Here is a 15,472-nt window from a genome sequence, read left to right as displayed (position 1 = left end):
CAAAAAGGAGAAAAAGTGTGTTTGCAAGCTTACAGGGCTTTTCTCAAATAAAATCACGGCAGACAGTAGAATAGATGTCACAGCCTTTCTTACCATCATCAAACGTATCTACCAGCTGGCTGGGGTTGATCTCTGCTCCACCAATCAGAATGTTATCCAGAGCCCACTGTGCCCGATCAGGGCCTGAAACCACAATCCCATTGCTGATGGTGAAAGGCTGCCACCACCGCAAGCGGGTTGTGTTGGTTAGAGCATGTTCGGGGAGAAGGATGTAGTCGTGCCTGACTGAGATGTATTTCTGGTAGTCCATCTCATGAAGCAAAGTCCAAGTTATTCCTAGAATGAAAAGATGTAGATTTAGTAATAAAAACAAACGTAAGGTAAAATCTTCTAAAAGATTAAAGGGAGATAATAGGAAATCAGAAATAGCTGTGGTCTTCTAAATAATCAAATCTTAACTTCTAAGGGTAGCTGATGACTGTTACTCATTACAAGAGTTATCCTGTAATTGTGGAAAACAAACAACTGGCTGGAAGCCACCAATTAGTAAATTCAAGCAGGGGGATTATGGAAAACTTCTCTCAAGCAATAGATGGAAATTTTAGATGTAGGAAGAACATCAAAAGGAGAAAAATACCTTTTCAACGAAAAACAGTCTTATTGATTTGTATCTTTCTGATGACTTCTCAGATATTTATAGTGATTGAATACTGAACAAGGCTGTAGTTTAGATGAAACTTAGATATACTTGCCTCCATCAATGGAATAATCTAGCAGCACTCCCTCCTTTCTGCAAGTTGGTCTGTGACATGTTGTCATGTTGTTTTCACTCCCAATTCTTCCCCAGTACTGTAGAAATCTAAGAGTAAATGTACAGACTTACATCTAATAAAGCACTTCAGAGATCTAGAAACCTGCTTTCTGTTAGCAGAAAATGTTCAGAATGCAGTAACTTCTACGCATGTAACACTGATGTACAAGTAGAAAAAGGATTACCAAAAGCATTGTTTTATAATTACCACTGGAACCTTGTGGAATTCAGCAAGGACAAACACAAAGTCCTCCTTATGGGAAGGAGTAGCCCTCCTGCAATGGTACACGCTAAGGATTGGCCAAGAGCAGCTTGTAACTGCTTAAGAATTCCCTGAGCTACAGGTGGTATTGCCTGCTGGTTTGTGAGTGTTTCCCCATTGAAATGACATGATGACATGACATACTTTGCACCCCTCAGGTCCAGATCTTGAGTTACAGCCTGCCTCACAGTTTGACCTCCAAAATACAGAGTTGTGTCTTCTGCTAGGATCCCACATTCGGTACAGGTATTTCCTCCTTCCAATGACATCCATAAATCTGGCTTAATTTCTTCATTGTCAAAGCGCTCTTTTAGGAAAGTCTGTAACAAAGGTATTTAAAATAAAGGAAAAGTAGTTATGATCTTAAGCCTTTCTGATGATCAGATCTGGTACAGAAATTCTAAACATATTTGAAAGGTTCATGAAGATTAGAAAGATTTTTTTTTCTCCTGAATGAATAAGCATAAGTGAACTGAATTGGCTAAATGTGCAAATATTTTAGGGCTAGATTTTAACATATCTGGGACCTGATCCAGCAGACCAGAATCTGCATGTGCAAATGAATGGGTCTATTTCATAAGCGTGGTCATTTAAAACTATGTAAGGAAAACCACTCCAGTACATATCCAGTATATATATACGTATTGCTGTTCTACATTTTCTCCCCAGCAGAAGTTGTACTGCAATGAAACATCAAAATTCTTCTTGTATTCTTCACTTCAATAAGCTCTTTCATGATGAAGACAATCCTACAGCCTTTGATCAATTATAATCATGGGCAATTGTATCTTAAGACTTCTAGGAACCAAAGTTCAATTTCCAGTGTGATCAACCTCCTTCTTTCAGTCAAACACATGTCAAAATTCACTCTTTAAAATGTGCAGTAAAATTACCTTCAGTGTTTGGGTCAGATAGCAGTTTGGACCCGAATATCCGGGATCACAGATGCATTGCTCTTTCAGGCAGTCTCCATGTCCTCTACAATTTTCCAGACAACCAGGGCCCAGATAGAAATTATCAATGGCCCACTGCATATCTGAGTATTTCTGGTAGAACCGAAATCTCACAGGACTATATATAAAGAAACAAAGAAAAACAGACGTGTGTGAAACAACTTTGCTCAACTGAAAACAGACAGTTGAAATGCAATATACTTATGACTGCACTATCTCCCAGGCTTCCAAAATTCATGTCTGGCTGTCTTGGTCATAACGACATCCCCTGTTTTCTCCTTCACAACTGTACTATCTACGATATCTGGACAGTGTGAAAGCAGGAAAAGTCTATTCCAGCTTCTTGAATTTCATTTTTGGTTATACTTTCTTTGAAGACTACTCAAAGATACAAGAGATTTTCATTTTTGCTGAGAAAATGAATAAAACAAATAGTTTGCGTATATGTCGACTACTGCAGACAACAGGGGAACTTTTCCACTCAGTAGGGCCATAAATTTACTCTCTAATTGAATGCAGCTGTTTGAACAGAGCAGAACATGCTATACAGAAGTAAGCTTCAGAAAATCAAGGATAACTGTTCCATTTTTTCAGAACAGGAGTCATGATAAATCTTGACAGGAAATAAAACTAGGCAGAAATAAATGAACATAAATGTTTCTAGTCTGCACTTTCCTTGGAAGAAAATGAATAGGTTGTCCCCTGTTGTGTTCTTCAGGAGGTGAAAATCCAAGAATCTAAGATAAAATGAGTAGCTAACTCATACTTACTTTCCCACAAGGTTTTCAGGCAGTGCGTAAGTTACTCTTTTCCACCCTTTTGTGGGAAAGAAGACAGATGGCTGTGAAACACTCCCAGAACATTTCGGATCAGCAGGTAAACACTGAGGTACCAAATAACTCCAGCTAACACCAAAGTCAGTGGAGTACTGCACATGGACCTGATTTTGTGTAAGTTTTTCTGAGGTTTTGCATCCAACAGAAACCTGATAAAGAAGAGAGTATAAGAAAATTAGAATTAATTGTGGTGGTGAGTAGAGTTTATAAAATATTTGAACCTGCAGAATTTTACTTGAAATTATGGCAGTAACAGCTCTTGTATGCTGCTGTCATCTTCAGATATCATCCAAATATTTCCGAGACTGAGAACAGTCATCATATTCAGTTTCCTTTTTTTATCCCACCTTTTTTTCTAGCTAGCTCATCTTCATGAATATCCAGGTTTTGTCAGTTCTGCTTCATACCCCCATACCTCATAACTGATAAAAGTTATTCTCCTTTCCCATAAAGTGTAAGATTTGACTATTTCAGAGGAAGCCACACAGATCAGTTATATCCAGTGGACCTTCTTTATAAGAGAGATGTGCAAAAGGCTCTTATTACTTCCAGGTACTGATGGATTATTTCTTCTCTGTAGGTAAAGGGATGTATGCAGGTTTAGTAGCAGGCTGGATGTGAACACATGCCCACATAGGAGAGGTGTGGCCACTTTGGAGATGCTTTCACTTCACCAAGCAGCTATAACAAAATAGGCACCTTATATATGTTTAATAACCTTATTACATGATGTCTATACAACTTCTGTGCTGGAAGAGAACAGTGTGTCACCTCTGGTTTGCAGCTGACCGACAAGCAGGTGAGACAGATGAAGACAGCTAATTAACAGTTTCCCCTGCAAGGAATGGCTCATGAATAGGTATTGATATCATCTTAGTTCTTGAAAAATCTACTTAGATTTGGTGTAAAGGGAGTTACAGAATAGTAGAATAGTTATGTAGAAGACTGAGATTTTACCTTGAACTGCATAATCCAGCCCTCTGTTGGAGTCAGGTCATGGGTGACTGCATAAACCTCTCTGCCATCATGGCTCCCACAGATCATGACACCGTCAGGAGAATCACAAAACCTCTCAACTGAGCAATCATCGTGGAATAACCAGTGTTCATTCACTTTAAAATAAACAAGAACATAATCCAATGACAACATGTGTTAAGAAAACAGTCAGAAAGTAGTGTTAAACACTAATGGTATTTTATTTTTCAGCCTACATGAGAATTATTTAGTACTGCTCCTGAATGGCAATGCTCCATTTTCCCATGTACACATTTCTTACATTTATTGCTCTTACTACTGTCTTACATAGGCATTATTTTTTAATGTTCAAGGTTTACGGGTCTGAGATTTACTGAAAACATAAACTTCTGTTGCACTGAATGCTATAGAAAAAACTTTCTAATGTTTGTTGACTACGTCTACACAAAGAACACTCAGCATTGTTAGTTATCAAGCCTTGTAAAATTTCAGAAGTAGTTCATCTTCCACAAAATTTATTTGTAAAATGTAACTTAGCCTTCCTAAAGGATGTTTAAGCCAGTTAGTAAATAGGAAACTGATAGGTAAAGAAAGAATAACCTCGTTTCTTTTCATCCTTTTTTAATCTGAAGACAAATTCATCTTCTAAGTAAATTCACTCATTAGAAAAAGTTACATTACATATTTTTGTTTTGCATTTTGTGAATAACAATAACAACAAAACTATGAAAAAAGAAGCAAGGATGCTCATAGTGCTTGCCTATGACATCTGTCATAGGAGACAAAGATTCAGAGGTGCAGCAAGAATTAGAAATCTCTGTATTGACTCCTTGCTCTTCAATTCAGGTCCTTGTAAAACTTTTACCTGTGGTTTTGTCTTCCATAAACATATCAAATGCGATCCTCCCGGTGGGCCCTGCATCAGCAGGGGAGCGCTCGTGCTGTGGCAGAGGAGCACTGCTGAATGTGTCAAGCATCACAGTTCTCTGGTCAGCTGAGCCAGAGATCAACACGTTGTCAATAGCCCAGTCGTTCTGGTCCAGACCATCATGTTTAGGCTGCCACCAGCGGAAGCGTGTCCCAATAGTTTTGGCTTCGTAAGGAAGGAGGATGTTCACAAAACTGAAATACAGTGGGGAAATCAGCTGTAGGAAACCCACAGGGGAAGGATGCTTCTCAACATTCTGTAGTGGGTACTTTGACCAGGTCTACCCCTGTTGTCTCTTAGAGCATGTGGAAAGTGGGAAAATAAAGTTAGGTGATCTAGCCTACCTTCTCCCATGAAATACTGCCAAAATAAAGAACCTTCATAATTCCCAATGTCATTCCCTCCATGGAGGCTCACAGTAAGGTGGAGAGGGTCAGCAGCCAGACTGTGGCATGAGTTGTTCAAAGTTTGCTTTAAGGAACACAATGCAATGGTCTATAAACATAAGATCCTAGGGAAATGTTAAGAAGGGAAGCATTGAATAATAATTACTATTTTCAGCCTGGAGCTATTCAGTGAAATTTTCTTATTTCCATCACAATAGTAGTCAATAGCATACTTAAATCACTTGTCCAATTAAAATGCTAATGATTTGTTTGTGAGTTCAAATAAAATGTCAAGCCATATGTCCTTCCCAGCCCTGTTTCTATGAGTCTTTTAAACTAATAAATGAGGGCAGGGTTCACCTATATCTGTGCATGCTCTGAAACTCACAAATGTCTGAAAAGAGTGTCTGAGTGTAGTGTAGACCTCTTGATGGGTATCTGCAGAAATTCAGTTTCTCCTCTATACACCATTTTCAAACAAGTTCAAGGAGCTAGTAGTAAGGAGCGTGACTGCAAATGAAAGTAACTTGAAGAATAGGATCATTTCAGTAGCTATCTTCCTGCACTTGTGGCCTTGCAGCTGAACAAATGCTGATACTTAAGCACAAGCTTTAAAGACATTCATAAATGCCTGCAGGACTGGACAGACTGATCTCTTGAAGATCTTTCTTTTATTACTGCTTTGGTTTGGATGTCAGAAGTTGTTACAAAACAGTCGAGATCACCTGACCTAATGTAGGAAATTATACATGCAGAGGGAAGAATTTACAAACCCAGGCTTGCTGAACTGATCATAGAAAATTTCCATCAAGAGGCTCCAGGTAATTCCACCATTCACAGAGTACTCCAGCAGCACTCCTTGGTTGCGATTGTTGGGAGTTATCAGACATCCATACATGAAATAAAACTGGATGAATTCTGCATTGGTGAGATTCAGGTCCACTGTAACTAACATACGGCTGCAGCCCTTAAAAGCAATGAAAAGTTATGCTGGTTGGTGCTTTCTGGTAGAACTTAACAATTACACAGTCACTATTAATAACATTACATATTGTAATATCTTCCTGAAAAGTTCAACTTTTACAAATTGTAACAAAAGTAAAGCTACAACAGAACAGTAAATGACTTTCTGAGAACAGTTTCTGTTATGTTCCATCTTAAAAATATCCACACGTTGCTTCTTGCACTTACAGCTTTATAGTATTAAGCATAATATTATTCATCTTCGTGCTGAATACGAGAATTACAAAAATCCACATCTCCAATGTAGAACATGAGGTTCTCCATGCACTGCTGATTGTGTGCTAATGGTTCTGTTTATGCAAATCATCAAACAGCACAGCAATTTTAATACATGTGCTTTCTGATAATGCCTTATATATTTCACATACTTTGCTTACTGTTAATTAAGTGGTGCCTACTTAGTCCTACTGGAAGGAATTGGAAATGCAATATTTTCATTAGTTTACTTCAGAAAACTTGCATCAGTTTGAACCTAGTTATAAACATGCATGAAAAAACACAAGTTTTATGTTTCTAAAATACCATCTAGTCATTTTTATAGCCCTGAGGCTATCTAAAGCAAACTGTAATTCAGTAGCAGTCTGGGTTATACAGTTATATATGCAGCTAAAACACAAGTAATATTACTCCAAATTTACACTGAAAATAAGTAAAAAGACCCAACAAAGTATGTGAATTATGAGTTGACACATGGACATATTTTCATGGAGTAAGCACACAGCAGCTGCATGTAAGTGCCTAGCTGGACATTTAGCTCTGTGTGCGGATTAGAAGCAGCACCGAACTGTAGTCTCTGTGGAAAATCTGTGTTACAAGGAGGCCATTATCAGTGGGTGGGTCTGAAAGTCAGCAAACTTTGTGCTTAGCTCCACCTCCAGAGGCCCCGCCACAGCTGCTCTCAGGAGGCCTCCACGCCATTACTCATTTTCCTGGCTGGAGGAAAATTGGAAAATGCCAGAATCATGGTTATCTGCTTTGCTGGAGTTGATCTGGCTGGTGCTGGTCTGTAGTACCTATCTGACTTTGCACTTCAGCTAGCTACAGAATCTAATTTTTTATATATATTTTATGTTTACTGTGTTGCGTTAATATATTTTTTAACACACTGCTCTTAATTTAACTTCTTAGATCTAAAGTAGCAAGTCTGTGCTGAATACCAACCCCACTGAAGTGAAGAGCCATCCCAGAGGCCACCGCTCCGCAGACGGTGCTCAGCTTGCCCCCGTTCACTGTCAGCCAGTTCTGGTTTGACGGCGAGCGATTGAAGTTATCTTTCAGTTGTGTTGGAAGGGGAGTTTCTGGCTCATCGCAGTAGAGTCCCCCCCAGTGCTCATCGCAGCTGTGGAGGAAAAACAAATGCAAAATTCAGCTGGCAAAGACTATGCACAGAGATTTGATCTGTGTCGTGTTATCCCACATCAAGGTGCAGTGTTATTCCACACAGAGCCTGTGTGCGTCATTTACTAGCGCACAACTTGCATATTGGGGTTTCAAACATCTGCCACTTTTTGAAGTTGTTAGTATGAAACGAAAACAATTTGAGGAATGACGGTATTATGTAGATGCTTTTTCATTCTATCTTATAATACAGAGTACTTCAACACAATGTCATCAATAAAATACATGTTACTTTGATAGACAGAACTAAAAGGATGTGCCAAGCCTAACAATGCCCAACTAATGTGAAATTTACACAAGTTTCTGTAAAATCCTAATGGATAATTTCCTGTTGTTCCTTTACACAGTCCCCCCCCCCCCTTTTTTTTTTTTGGTACCTCTTCTGAAAAGCTTTGTAATGTCTTGAAATCTGGATATAAGTACAGAAATGTGTTCTGCTACTATGTGTATTTCTACAAAGAGATTGTGCCTTGGTACTTCAGTACTGTTGGGATAGAGGACAACACAATAATATATATATCCTGCAGTAGAATATATTCCTAACAAACACAGTCACAGCAAAATTATCCCACCATTCTCCCATTTCTGTTACCATTTGTGACTGGAAAAGCAATACATCCATCTGGAAGGTATTTCTCTGTTGACAAACAGAAAAATCTTGGGAGGTCTGGTTGCTGTTTGCAGTTTTGCAGGGCTTTTTGTATGCTCTTGGGTTGACAGTTTGAGGATCAAACCAGTCTCCCTCCAAGAGCAAACTCACGAAGCAAAGGCATCTGGCCACCAAACCAATGCTAGTTCCAAGGCAAAAATCGGCCTTGTGAAGAGCTGGCATACATCCTTCTGCTTAGCACATGTATTCCATTACCAGTCCTGGAGCTCCAGCAGGATGAGAATCCAGCAGCAGGATGAGGGCAAAGGGACAACCCACTTGGGAACCAGGGATGACTTCTGGGGAGCTTTGGGACTGTACGTCCCCAGCAGGGTGTGCAGCCCCAAGGAGAGCCTTCTCCCTCCTCTGTGAGAGGGCAGTCAAGCTCAGTGCAGCTAACAGCAGAGGCAGTGTGTGAGAAGACCAACAGCATCACTTGGTGCACTAACAGGCAGAGATCTGCCAGAACTAACCCCAGCACTTATCCAGACTCTTGAAATTTCTGTTCCCATGTGGTCGCAAAGCCCTGCTCAGTTTTGACAAAGTCCACTTTCCTTTTAAAAATTGTATCCAAAACCTTTTCTGTGATTTTGTTAAAATTACAGAGGAGTGAAATGCTGTGGCACTGTGCTGGATAAGGAAGAAAGTGCACTTACACACAGTTGTCTTGTGTGCACTTGCCATGGCCGCTGCACATGTCTATACAACCATCTCCAATGTAGACATTGTCAATCGCCCACGTCTGCTGCTTATCGAAAGGAGCAGGCTGGTGCCAGCGGAAACGGGTTGCTTGAGACCTTTGGGAGAGAAAGGAAAACTGAAGGGTAATATTTCTAGGTAAGCAAGTCTTTATTTTAACTGAAGAGAAATTTCAGACTTGTGGCTAGGCTGCTCCTGGAAGATTTATTTGGTATCTGCATAACCCAGGGCTGATTCCTGACAGCAGAAAGGTCCCCCAAAGGCCGAGATGAGGGCTCCCACTGAGCTGCACCAAAGCTAAATGGATTTCACTGGCATACTAATAGACAGAGAAGAGGCTTCCTGAAATCTGTAGTAGATAAGGAGGTCCTCCTAGCTGGGTTCTGGCACAAATCTGAGGCTGAGAACTGGACCAAATCTTCCAAGATTCACCCCAAGCCTGAGTTTCACCCTTTTGGCAATGAACTAACCTTTTCCTCTGAGAATTCTTCTGGCTACACTGACAGTGCAGCTCAAGAGAGTGGGTTGGCTCCTACACTACATGCTGCATTTACAAACCCACAGGGGTAGGTGAGACCTGTGTGGGGCTGATGGGGTCAGTGATGGTGTGACCCTGCTTTGCAGTTTCCTCCCTGTCCTCCATCCTGGATTTAACTAGAAATAATAAGAACTTATCTGTGGTGTGATCCTGGCTTCTTTCAATAAACCACTTTCATTTTATTGATGAAAGATGGAACGTAGAACTCTTTTCAAACCTTACTTTGATACTGTTATCTTAAATCTCTCATCTCCCAGGACAGATGGTGGCAACTGTATGGGAACTGTTGAATCGTGGCCTGAACCACTGATTGATCACCTGAGGCGAGCTCTGAGTCAGCTGCAGGAGCACAGGTCATGTACCTGTGTGACTGGAAGGGGTGGAGTCTGGCTCCACCTCTCCCAGGCCCCATTTAAGGGCTGACCACCATATATATATATATATACATACACACACCATCCTCTGTGCTATTCTTTCTGAGTACCGTTCTTCAGGGTTATTTGCCCTACAGCAACCCAGCCAAAACAGCCTGGGAGCACCAAATAGCTGCTCATCTCACACAGCCTCATAGACCTGTATGAGAATAGTTCCCAGAAGATGAGCTTCTGTAACTTTTCAAGCGTACAATTTTAAATTCAGAGTAGTCGATGATTTGCCGTACAGCACTAGGTGGCAGTATTGAATTTTGTACAGTCTGTTTTCTTTTAAAACACAGCTGCAAACCTCAAAACAAATAAACAAAATCCCACAGACTTATTCAGTGTAAAAGTAGACCCTTTATGGTGAGGTCAGTGTTACACTATGAATTATTTCTTAATAAACTTACTACAGGCAGTGAATGGATAACAAGTTTATCCAAAGGGAAATCTACTGCTGTGCTTACCAAATAGGGTTTTTAACAGAAATATTTAAATCATGAAGAATTCCTTGACAATTGAAGACAAGGACCAATACCTCAGTCTACCTACATTAGGTTTTGCACTTCACTGACAATTTACAGAACTGATGCTGCTGGGAGGAGCTTTGTGTTCACATTTGCATTTTAAAATCAGCTCTAAAATATAACTAAATGTTCACTGTCTTCTGCAGGCCACAGGTTATAGAGCCCTCATGGGCCTTATAACGCTCTGCCATTATGGGTGCTGTGTGCTAGGCCAAGCTGTTCACCAAGTAGTCTGCAGGTCCCTAAAATATACAGATACAAGTAGTCAGAAATACACATGCTATTTCACAGCTTGAAGTAATTAAGTAGCAGAAAAAATATATTGTGCCTTTACTAAAGGTGTACTTTACTACTAGTTGTACTATTCCTTATTATAAAGCTTAACTTCTCTCTTGCTTGTGGGCTAGTGTTGCAATAACCTCTCACACAATCCCTTACAATCTTTGGGAAATAGTATTATTTGAGCCAAGATGTGTTAATTATTGGACTGGAGAGAACAGAATTTTTTTTCCCTCAGAAAGGCATCAGACTTCTTTGACATTTGGCAGTCAAAAAATCTCAGCCCTAAAAGCACAGTTATGCAAAAACCTGAGTAAATCTCAGGAGTATGTTCCTTTCAGGTCCAAATTCAACTGGTTTTGAGCACCAGCCCCTGTTTTTATTTATCCTATGAAGTACTAGAAAGCCCCCTCTGCATGGAAATTTAGACCTCCTGCAAAGACTGCCATGTTAATGGATTTTACAGACAATACATAGTGAAGCAGTGCATATGAGTTAGCAGAGGTGATCACTGCTGGGAACAAGCCATGCGTGTACTATTAGTTGTCATAAAGCACTGCAATGGAGATAGGGAAGAATCTAGATAACAAAATGGTTAGAACAGAACACGAACTGCCATTCTCAAAACCTGTGGCAACTGTATAGATGCTCTTAGTATAATTTCTGAGAAAAAGGTCTCTGTTTCCAAACTTGTACATGCACTAGTGGGCATCTTTTGTAACTTCTGAAGCAAGCATAAGCTAACCCTGCACTGTGGCTGTTTCTGTGACCGCAGTTAGCTCAGCCTAGTTTATGTTAGGAAATGGGGCTCAGCACCAGGAGAGAAGCTGGAAAACAAAGTTGTGCTGTGGGCCTCATGTCCACGCTGCCTTTGTCTGTACTTTGGGCTAGCTCTGCCCTAGTTTTATCAGGTATGACCACATGGGGGACAGTCACAGCTAGCACTGCAAAACAGTGGATCAAGAAGGAGGTTAGCTCTGTATAGATCTTTCTGGCAGAAACAAAACAACAACAGCAAAAAAATATCAAGCTGTTTTCAGGGCATAACAGTGAAGGGTATGGCAGCACTCCAAATAGCGGTCAGTGCTCCTTCCACTGCACAAAATGCAGCCTCCCAGAAAATTTTTCTTACCCCAAAGACAAAAGAATGCATAACAAGGAAGAGGAGGTGAAAATGGGGCAGTGCAAAAACAACATGAGCATCAAAGTTGAGAGAGATGTAAAGGATACAAGGAATGTGCAGGAAAACAAGAAGCCTTCAAAGTGCTACTCTTAACACAGCAGCTGGTAGCCAACAACAGCAAGCACAGGATGCAGGTGGGGAGTCAGACAGTCCACATTAGCCATCAGAACATCCGAATGTAGTGAGGATGACAATAGCATGAGATTGTTTTAAGAGCTCCCCCTGCTCCTGCCCTTCATAAGATAAGGCACACAAGAATTTCCTATTTCTGTAGGAAACCAGAAAGGCGTACCTAGTATAGGGAGGCAGAGGCAAAGTAATCCGGGTCCACTTGTTGAAAGTGTCTGATATGAGAATCCTCTGGAGATGGTATCTGTTGCATTCCACATTAGTGGGAAGACAGTCTCTCAAAATTGGGTGCCAGGTAATTCCAAGGTCCACAGAATACTCCAGTTCAATAGCTAAAGGAGGAAAGTTGGTTAGCCTAGGTTAACTTAGGTAGAGGCCTGCATCAGCAGGTCGGCTGGTAACCCCTGAGATCTTTAGTCACAAGACTACACTGACAAAATAACCACTCAAAACTTTCCAAAACTTTGTGTCAGGAGCATGAAGACAACCCCTTCAGTGGCAGTGCTGGCGGATGTGCTGCGTGTTGCTGGGCAAGTACAACTCAGAAGGCTGCAGTACACAGGACTGCAGGTGCAAAGATAATCTGTCAAGTCACCAGGATTAATTCAAGCCAATTTCTGGTAGCTGCTGTGTACAAGAAAGTGATGTGACAGCATCATGACCAGAAACCTTTTTGTTTTTCAATCTGAATGATGAGACTCAGCTGGCTGTAGTCTTTGTGTAAAGCAGAGCAACGCTCAAATTCAAACTTCTGGCTCTTCAGTAAGACGGTTTAGTCATTTTTTCAAACCACTCCAGACCAGATCATTTCAGTAACCAGCATAAACAATTTTAGAATGAGTTTGTTAGTCAGTGAGCTTGTTTTCATTCTAACACAATCTAGCCATATTAAACTAATGTATTCATTTCTCAGCAAGAATCAGCAATTTCTTTGTTTTGCAGTTTATCGCTTATAAACTTTTATTATGAAAAATAAAGATTAGTCAAGCTCACCAAAAACTTCAACTTTTATGCAGCCATTAAAAAGAAAATAATAGGCATGGAACTGTAACTTGAAGTGAATGTTCCAGCTGCCAGGCATTCTGGCTGTATAAAAAATGGAGTGTGGTTGCAGTGACAGAGGTGGTAAATCTGCTATCTTTTTTGATTACTACTGGCCCATTTCTTCTACTCTCATACACAGAGACTGAGCCTTAATCACCCAGTCAGTTCTACTTCATGTCTAAGCACAGAACACTGCTATAAAAACACAAAAAGCAGATACAAACAAGGCTAAGTTAATTTTTACTATTAGATCTTCATCATGACTGGAAGCATACCTAGGTAGTGTCCTACCTAATTTTCCATCAAGTTCAGATAACAGTAAGTGCAGTTGGTAAAGGAATAACAATGAAAAAAAGAAGGAACTTTTTTTTTTGGGCAGTATATAACCAAGCAGCCAAAGCACTTTTAAACATGGCAGACATGTTCTTAGGGATTCTGTTGCCAAAACCAACAGATCCTGAACACGAAAGAAAAAATAGGAATCTAAGCAATTACAAACCGCATCGTTATGTGCATATGTATGTATATACATGCAAATATGTGCATACTGTGCATAGATATATGCACACATCCATACATGCTTATATACATACATATATATCATGGTTTTTCTTTCATATGGATTATACACATTTTCACAATTGATGCTGACTTGGCTTGTGTCAGCTGTAGGCTGATATAAGTGAACTCTTAGTTACTCAGGTGAGTGTGAAATCTGAACTGAGACTTCACAAGAAATGCAAACCCACAGAACAAGAAATACATGTGGGAAGCTCCCAGCTGTCTACTATTAGAACCAGAACAGCATCCCAAGCAGTGGATACAACAGCGTGGCAATGGGATTAGGGTAAGACAGCTGAAAGTCTTTTTCATAAATGAGTTGAACTGCAACTTAGCTGTCTGGAGGGAAAAACGCACTTCAGTTTTGTCTTAGGTTTCAGACACCAGCAAAAAATGCTGATGTTACAGTTCCTGACAGAAATATGTAGTTTTCCTTTGTTTCTCAGTTCTTGTTATGATGGTTAATGGAACAAGAAAAAAAGTGCATTTTCCTGTACTAGAGAAGAAGAGAAAGTGCAGGATCTACTAAGAATTCATTACCATAGCAAGAGTCTGTGACAGAGCAGGATGCTGCAAAATCTATTTGCAAGAAAGAGTCTTCATTGACAACAATATCTGTGGTTACAACGTAGCGGGTGCTAGCTTTCTCAATGAACACTAAAGCATCCCCAGTAGACCCACAGACTGGCATTTTCGTTCCACCAGGATGGAGCAGCCACTTTCTACTGTCCAGTGTAGTGAAGTCATCTTCTAATACTGTATTGCCAGAGATGTTTCCTCCAATAAGAATCTGAAACATCATATAATGAATTGTTATTGAAATGAAACCATGTTTAGAAGTCTTCACAAAGGCACACAACAGAAAATCCTGTAAGAAGAAAAGATTTAGTGATCTATGTACATGTATTCCATTGGTCCAAAACAGACAGATTTACTTTGTAAAGGTCTTATGTTATGAGACAGGGGAACAGATTTTTCCTGTAGTGGGATCCTAAGAGATTGTCTTAGCTTAGGGAAGTGAACTCCATCCTGGATGAGGCAAAACTGCTCACAGAAATGAATGTTGGTTGGAGCAAAAGGACTACAATGATATTTTTCCTACTGACTGTTCAGCTCTACCAAAATCTGCTGCACTATTTTCTGGTCGCCTGTGATGACTGAAATGGAGAAATATTCTGTTTTACCACTGGCTTTCAGAGATGAGCATTTTACTCTTGAATAAATAAGGCAGAACTAATTCTCATTTGCTATTCTGAATTTGATTACTGATTGTTCTGAAGTAATATAACCAACTAAATTCGATGAAGATAGAGGAATAAAAGAATGAGGTTTTTTGGGGGTCATTTTTAAATGGATGAATGGGCAGTAAAATTTTGCAACCACACCATTAAAGGTGTGCATCAGTGTCTTTTTTTCTTAACTGCTGTGAAGAATATTCATAAATATTTAAACAAAGTCAACCTAGACAGCCAAATAACACTACTGTCACTGCAATGACTTCAGTGGAAGTTCTTGAGATTTATACCAAATCATACAAAGCAATATAATACTGTGTACAGAAGTCAAATATGAAAGAAAACTTTTACTGAATTGACACAAATTGAAGGTTTTCTATAGCTTTCCTTTTACATTCTACTGAGGAATTTCCAGATTTCTATGGATTTGAAATAGTTATTTTCTTACCAGACCTGAATTTTGCATGCTAAGGACTTCTGTAACGTGGCCATGTGGCTCTACCTTTGTATAAAAGACCTTCCTAGCTCCAAGATAGACATTTGGTACCCAACTTGGAAACAACGCACTGAAGGCACAAAATTAGCAGACAGTAATTCTGCTTATACTACAGATTAGTTTAATCTTGGAATATATTCATAC

General features: G+C 39.9%; 1 protein-coding gene across 2 annotated transcripts in view; it reads right to left on the bottom strand.

The window, feature by feature from the left end:
- Positions 1-15,472, bottom strand: part of RELN (reelin) — a 270,835-nt gene that overhangs the window by 14,357 nt on the left and 241,006 nt on the right. For both annotated transcript variants that reach the window (XM_065743657.1, XM_065743656.1), the window contains exons 45-56: positions 14,138-14,387; positions 12,156-12,324; positions 8,878-9,018; positions 7,336-7,513; positions 5,925-6,118; positions 4,703-4,959; positions 3,820-3,974; positions 2,797-3,011; positions 1,967-2,144; positions 1,218-1,393; positions 753-859; positions 94-336 (exon numbers count right to left, since the gene is read on the bottom strand). In XM_065743657.1, the coding sequence (XP_065599729.1) occupies positions 94-336; positions 753-859; positions 1,218-1,393; positions 1,967-2,144; positions 2,797-3,011; positions 3,820-3,974; positions 4,703-4,959; positions 5,925-6,118; positions 7,336-7,513; positions 8,878-9,018; positions 12,156-12,324; positions 14,138-14,387 (2,263 nt within the window). The remainder of the gene's footprint in view (positions 1-93; positions 337-752; positions 860-1,217; positions 1,394-1,966; positions 2,145-2,796; positions 3,012-3,819; positions 3,975-4,702; positions 4,960-5,924; positions 6,119-7,335; positions 7,514-8,877; positions 9,019-12,155; positions 12,325-14,137; positions 14,388-15,472) is intronic.

Source organism: Cyrtonyx montezumae, unplaced genomic scaffold, assembly GCF_038088225.1.
Source record: "Cyrtonyx montezumae isolate F1298 unplaced genomic scaffold, pur_monq_1.0 scaffold_3, whole genome shotgun sequence".
In the NCBI taxonomy this organism is placed as follows: domain Eukaryota; kingdom Metazoa; phylum Chordata; class Aves; order Galliformes; family Odontophoridae; genus Cyrtonyx; species Cyrtonyx montezumae.
This window is presented reverse-complemented; position numbering and strand designations above follow the sequence as displayed.